General features: G+C 27.3%; 1 protein-coding gene across 1 annotated transcript; it reads right to left on the bottom strand.

The window, feature by feature from the left end:
* Nucleotides 1-3,718: 3,718 nt before the first annotated feature.
* On the bottom strand, nucleotides 3,719-6,058 carry LOC126670776 (uncharacterized). The gene is made up of 2 exons (XM_050364597.2): nucleotides 5,485-6,058; nucleotides 3,719-3,929 (listed from the first exon to the last, which is right to left on the bottom strand). Exons 1-2 carry the CDS (start codon nucleotides 5,965-5,967, stop codon nucleotides 3,885-3,887), a joined length of 528 nt encoding a protein of 175 aa, XP_050220554.1. The 5' UTR covers nucleotides 5,968-6,058; the 3' UTR covers nucleotides 3,719-3,884.
* Between the last annotated feature and the right edge of the window lie 1,604 nt (nucleotides 6,059-7,662).

The raw sequence follows: 7,662 nt of genomic DNA, 5'->3' as shown, positions 1-7,662 counted from the left end.
AAACTAACTTTTAAATCTTTTTTCACACTAGTTTTTATTTTTTCAATATAGTGTCAATTTAATTTTTGAGCCTATCACAAAAATACCATAAAAAGGACATGCATTTACATACATTACCACTTATATCACTTATTTATCATCCTTACCATAAAACACTAAAAGTTTTCATTAGCACCATGGAACCGGGGAAAGTATACAGAAAAGACAGTTCTTTTCTATTCTATTAGTGTTTTCTATTCTATTAGTATTCTATTAGTATTCGATTAGTATTAGTTAGCGATCCCGGCTCAGTGAGTCCTTTCTTTCGCGATGAACTGTTGGCACCATTCCATTAGAATAGGGACACGTGTATCAATAAAAATACTATCTTCTCTCTATACAATAATAAATAGCACCTATCCACTATTGCCGCATACATATTTAATTTTAAAAAACATATAATTTCTATTAAAAAAATACTGTGAAAAATTGACGAGCGTCAGGGCTGACACATTGGTCAGCCCTGTGGACTCATGCATCAGTTCTAAACTGATGCATGAGTCCCTTTTTAGACAAAGTTTTTTTTTATTTTAATAAATATTTATTTAAATATTAAAAATATATATTAAATTATATTTTATTATATATAAATATAAATATTAATTTTAATATTAAAAATGTAAATATATTAAAATAATAATAATAAAATTTTAAAAATATAAATATAAATATATTTAAAAAACAATAATTAAATTTTAAAAATATAAAAATACAAAATAAAATAATTAAAAATTTGTATTGACAATGTTTCTATTTTATATATTTTAAAAATATATTTCTCATGTATAAAATATGTATCAGCGATGTATCTATTAAGTACATTTTCAAAAATATATGCAGTGTATAAATTTAGTAAAAATGTATCTATCATGTATCTATTCAAATACATTTAAAAATATCTATATCGTGTATAAATTATGTATCAACAATGTATCTATTGAGTACATTTAGAATATGTATCTATCATGTTAATTTTCTTTTTGATAAGTATCACGTATAAATTATATATCAGAGATGTATCAAATATGTATCCGAGATATATCAAATATTTATCGAATAATTTGCACTTTTACTCGTTTTTATCCTTTCTTCCACCTTGGACTTCCGGTCAAATCATGAAAACTAACCGATCAAATATATACAAAACAATAAAGATAATAATACTAATTAAAATGAACTAATTACATATAAGCTTTTCTAAATATAAAAACGAACCAATCGAATTAGTCAGTTAATTCAATCAGTGTATCAAATATGTATCTATCATGTATAAATTATGTATCAGAGATGAATTAAAAATATATACTAATTACAATTAAATGTATCACAGATGTATCTATTAAATAAATTTTAAAAATATACCTATCATGTATTGGAGATGTATCAAATATGTATAAAAGATGTAATATATATAAAAATATTTCGACACATCTCGAAAATGTATCAAATAAGTATAAAAAATATATGTAATAAAATGTATAAAAAAATAAGAAAATAAGTTCAGAGAGACGTATCAAATATGTATCGGAGATATAAAAAAGAGAATAATATATTTGTATTTTTAAAATTAAAATTAAAATTAGTATTTTTAGAATCAAAATATAATAAATAAATTTTCAATACAATTCAGATGAATATATAAACATATAAGTGTATAACTTATATTAAAAAAATGAAAGAGTCTCAGGTGCACCTTTTGGTGCAAATTTCATTTGTTCATAATGACCCGGGCGTGATGCGCGGGTCATTTATTAGAGCAGAAATTTGCTAAGAATAGCATGTGCAGGTGCTAACATAGTGGGGACTTTTTTGGTCTTTTGTTACAATTGTTTTTATTGTAGAGGACACATGCACATGTTAGTTTAAGAAAAAGGTGGTGCTAGTTGAAAACTAATAATAAGAGGTGGTATTTTATGAAATGAAAATTGTAACAAAGTAAATAAATCAATTAATATTGTACTATGTGAAATAGTGAGTCACTATTGTGGTTTTTTTGTTATTTTCTCTTAATTTTTTATTATTTATTTTATTTCACGTACAATGCAATATTCTTCAATAACACTAAAATTAACCAGATATCAACATAATATCAACACAAGATCAATGCTCTGACATTATAATAATTCAACATCATTATTGTCTTTTTTCACTAATGCTAAAATAAATAAAATATCAACTGAAAATCAACACAATATCAACACTTCAAAATTACAATAATTCAACATTATTATTTTTCGTCTTTTCCAATACTAACATATCATTATCCAATCTCAGTTAAATTTTTAGTTTTTTAGTTTATTTCACGGATAATATTATCTTATTTGCCAATGTTAAAATCAAGTAAACACCAACTAATTATCAACATAAAAGTCAACATAAAATCAATAGCACTGTAACATTCTAATAATTCAGCAATCAACCATCATCAACAAATCGTGTTGCAGAATAAAAAAAAACGCAGAAATACAACCAAACACAGAAAAAATGCAAAAATAACAGAATTTTATTCCATAAAATCACAAAATTATTTTATGTAACATAAAACGTAATATTATATATTTTTTCAAAGATAATCTTTACACATGTTTAATAGTGAAAACTCACTATTACAAAAAAAAAAACAGTAAATAATAAAAAAATCACAGATATGAAAACGGAGAAGAAGAAGAAGAATGATGAGTATTCTCGCCTCAGAATTTGATCATATGCCTTTAAATTTTTTTTTTTAAAATCGTCAAAAGCTTTTGATTCACTTCTCTCTGGTTCTTGTTATCCATATCAGATCTAAAAAAAAAGAAGCACGAAGACAGCAGAACGGCATCGGCGCGCAGCGGGACCATGAAACCGGCATCAAAATGATTCGATATTACTAAGACTTGATGAAGGCCGACATCGATGAAAAGTTTGAATAGAAAGAGGAGAGAAGTGAGGTGATAGAGGGAGAGAGAGAGAGAGAGAGAGAAGTTTGAATAGAAAGAGGAGAGAAGTGAAGAGAGAAATGAAAAGAGAGAAAATTCATGACATTGTGAGATTTTCAATGTTATGAAGGGTATTTATATATAATTTATAAAAATAAAATTTTCTCTGCATACAGTAGTTTAGAAAGTTGAAAATTCATACTGTACAAAAGTAAACATTTTCAAAATTTTGATTATTTATGAAAAAAAGCCCTTTTTAATATCTTTTTCGTGTTGAGATGCTATTTCTTATTATTTTTTTATTTTAGATAAATTATATAATTTTCTCAAAATTAAATTGAGAACGAGCGACCAAACCATTAAACCAAAATACCCAATATAGCTTAGTAATTTTGTTTACAAACTTATTCATTTCTTTCCCTATATTTGTTTTTATAATTTATTAGTTTATGCCCTCTAAGAGCTCAGCCATTTAAACGTAATTCTATTGCCAGCTTATTTTGTTTCATTATTATTCAAATTTTTAGCATAGTCGTGGAGTATTTATTTATGACAATTCAAAAACTATAAATTGCTTAATCAATAAAGATTACATTGAAGATATATTATCTAACATGCGCGCAATTGTACAACTTGTTATCCGAAACAGAGAAAACAATAGAAATAGTGTCAAAAAGAATCACAAACTTCACATGTTTTTTTTATTTTAATTGAAATAATTTTTTCTCCTTATACTTCAAAATATATTATTTTCAGTAATATAATAAAAAATTAATATTTTATTTAAATACAGAAAAAGCAGTAATTTCAACATACAAAGGAGTGATACTATTTAAGCTATAAGAGAGGGGGAGAACATTAAGATGACAAACTCACAGATCACTCTTTAACATTAACAGAATGCTATTCATTTCTTTTGGGTTGTCTCTACTCAGTAATAAGCATCTCAACATTATCATTGGCAATTGGCAGCTGCAAATCATACAACAAGTTAAATTACATAAACCACAATCAGCTGTAAAATGAATGCTAATGCATTTTAATCATTAGAGACAACTGAGATATAAATTTAAAGAATATATAAAGTTTAAATAGTTTAAAATTTTAGGGACGGTTGAAAATGAGAGTATAGTTCGGGGATAGTCGAAATTACCCCAAAAGCAGATACTTAAACTTGGTTTTAAAGCTGCAAATATGCTCAAACTCGACCGATTCAACACATTAATCATAAATGGAAGTAATAATTACCACCCAATTTGTTTTTGAACAAAGAGTTAAATGCGTCTGCTTACACAGAATCATTTAATCTAATTTTTATTTTTTAGAGCAACTAATTCAAAAACTCTTCATTTTTGAGTTAGATTACCAAATAATTTATATTTATTTCAAAAAATAGGTTTAGAATAATTAGGGAACTTTCTGATTTTTTTCAAATCTTTCACCTCCGACTTGTATTTCATACGTTTTAAAAATACAATTATGGGATAATCTGATTCAAAACTGAAGAATTTTGAAATTAGTTGTTAAAAAAAAAAACTAGATTAAATGACTGTATGTCACAAGTTCAGATGATGGGTTGACCATTTCTCCATCTGTTTTTCTAGGATTACTGTTACTTCTTTCCAAAATAGCACTACTTTCTCTAGAATTTAACCAAATAAAAAATTTCAATGGCAAATATTGTATTATTAATTTTTTGATGAGGGCTCACTTTTCTAAGCCGAAATTCAGAATCATTATCAAATTCTAAGATGTGGACCGCCTGTAGAACTACATACTTGTCAAATTTGGATTATAATAGATTGGGATTTCCTCAAATTCAAATGCACTTCAAGGGGTTATGTTCACGATTTATACTTTTCATTGTAAAATGAACTGTGTATATTAATTCGATTAAAATTGTATATTTTTGATCTATACCGTTCATTTGATAATGAACGGTATAGATCGTAAACATGACCCCCTCAAGTTCAAATGAATTTAAGGAAATTCCAATCCGATTATAATCACATACAGTCTACCTCCAACCACTTTGTTTTGTAAAAAGGGATAGCCGATATTTGAACTCGTGACTATAGCACCCAAATGGTTGAGACATAAACCACTAAATCAAATCCGTGCGGATAAAGTTATATGTTTTTTCTTTGACTAGTTTCATTTTTTTCTTTCCAATTATGATTTAACTTAAAAATTAATTCAGACAAAGTTATTTACAAAAACTGAAATTTACAAAATAAAACCTACTTATATTAGTTGCTTTTCCCCTATCTTCTCTCAGTAAAATTCTTTTTCAAACATAAATATTAAGTTCATAGATTGCTAAAAATATTAAGTTCCAACAAACTCTAGAAACACCCATCCAATAATTAAGAAGACAAATCTTAGCCAATTATGACTTCAACTCTAAATTAAACACTTATCAACCACCATCCCAAAATACCAATTAAAGAAAATACCAATCATTCACAGCAAATCAAAAAAAAAATTATAAAAATTATAGAAACCCAAAAGAAATCAAATAAAATACCTTGAGAAACCGATCCGAAGATTCACCACAAGAATGAACCGTTTCAAACTGATCAACATCAAGCTTCTTATTAATAATACCAACCTTGAAATAAATAGAATCAGAAGGCGGCAAATCAACCTTAATTGCATCAACATCAAACCACAAAAAGAATCTTTGAACTTGAATCCCTTTTAAATTCGTGATCGACCCCATGTTTAATTCCCCCGTAATTTCTTTATCGTAATAAATCAAGTATTCGAACCGAATATAACACGGATTCTCCAGAACGACGACGAATCGGCCGTCGTCGGAGAGTGAGTAGCTGGTGACTGAACTGGGTAGCAGCCCACTTGGGAGGCCGTATTTGGGTAAGATTTCGTAGACTGATGAAGAATTGTTGGGAATTGAAAGTGTGGGATTGGAGAATGATAATAATAAGAGAAATAATCGGAAGAGAAGAGTTAAACTCAGCTTGGGGTTGTGTAGACTTGAGGAAGACATTTTAATTGTTGGCTTTTTTTAGGGGGAGAAGGGTTATTAATTAAAAGGTTTTTGTAGTGAGAGAAAATGGATAAAATAGGTGGGAGTTTATAAGTTCTGGATTGCCAAAAAAAATCCAAAAAGGTATAAATCTACCCCTAATTATAACATAGTAAAATGTAGAAAAAATCATAAAAACATTAAAAAATTATATAATTTAAAAAAATTTATATAATTTAAAAAAAATTACACCAAATCACTCAAAATTTTAAATTTGTATGTTAGTTACTCAATTTTTTATTTTCTTAAGAAATTCCTCTTTCTAAAATTCTTTTTATGTCTATCCTTTTGTAATTACTCATTCTATTTTATTCCTATAATGTATTTTATCTATTGTGTTTTTATATACTCAATAATTTTTTCCCATTTTTTATCGACCGGACCACCGTCGGTCAACTGCGGCCGAACCACCACAGGTCGAACCAACAGTAGTTGGTGGTCTGACTATTTTTAATGGTTAGACCAATACTGATAAAATAATTAAAAATTTAATAAAACACCATTTTGTGGTTAATGAGAGTTGAATCTTTGATCTCTTATACGAAAAACCATGTGATTTGTCATCAAGATAAAGGCTATTGTTGTTAATATTTATTATATAATATATATATATATATAACTGATTATAAATTTAAATTAATTTATTAAAAAAATTAGTTATATAGTGCAAATTAAATATAAACTAAATATCAATTTAAATTAAATTTATTACAAGCTTAATGTTAATTAGTTTAATTTAATTTATTTATTAAAAATTTACACAATAAAAAAATAAAATATACATATATTTATATTTTACAATCTTTTATTAATACATGAATAAGACTAGTAAGATACTTCACTTGTTAATGAAAAATATAGTGGTTTGATGGTGGGACCCTAGGTGGTTGTCACGGCCCAAATTCTGAGTCAAGACCGACGCTAGGGAATGGGAGTGGTAGCTCCAAAACCTGTAGTAAGCCTATAACCACTATAAATTTTTTCGCGGAAACATGAACAATACAGTCATACAAACATGTAACAATTAAGACATGTTTGTGTAACGATACGATAATAGTGGGTATTCAACTTCCGTAATATCATACGTACTAAGCCCATCTATCGTAAATACATATTGTTAACATAAAAAGCATCACACAATCATACCATACAGTGTAGCCTAACAAAAGACATGTACAAACACAGCAGGCATAAACGTATAAATCACATGTAATCACCCTGCTATACTTGGCCCCGACTGGTCACCATATACTACTACATCTCTAAGGAAAGTCGTGCTTTGCACAAGCTAAAAGGACTTCCGGCAAAAAAGAGGTTGTTTGTCTGATCCAACACTATTCACCTGAAATGGGTAAACATCAACGGGGTCAGACTATGCTGAGTGAGTTTACACACTACTAATGGTATTATATAAAATAAGGATTAACTCCATATAACATCACCATCTTTATACGTTTTTTTCATTTTAATCACGTCCTATAAAAAGTGTCAAATAAAATTATCACCTTTTATTATTTTGCAAATCTATCACCAATGAGAAAATCTGTTATCTTTTTCCTCCCAAATAAATATCCTAATTTAACTAATGCCTTAATTAACACAAAATATACTTTCATCTCACTCTTTTTTTTATTTCGGTTGTTGAGTCAACAAAAA

The sequence above is a fragment of the Mercurialis annua genome, linkage group LG2 (genome assembly GCF_937616625.2).
Source record: "Mercurialis annua linkage group LG2, ddMerAnnu1.2, whole genome shotgun sequence".
Taxonomy (NCBI): Eukaryota; Viridiplantae; Streptophyta; class Magnoliopsida; order Malpighiales; family Euphorbiaceae; genus Mercurialis; species Mercurialis annua.
The sequence above is the reverse complement of the archived record's forward strand: the minus strand, read 5'-3'. Positions and strand labels throughout refer to the sequence as shown.

Coding starts and splice junctions, on each gene's coding strand:
- LOC126670776 (XM_050364597.2), bottom strand. CDS start 5,967: ATGTCTTCCTCAAGTCTACACAACCCCAAGCTGAGTTTAACTCTTCTC. Junction 3,930..5,484: donor CTTCGGATCGGTTTCTCAAG/GTATTTTATTTG, acceptor TATGATTTGCAG/CTGCCAATTGCCAATGATAA.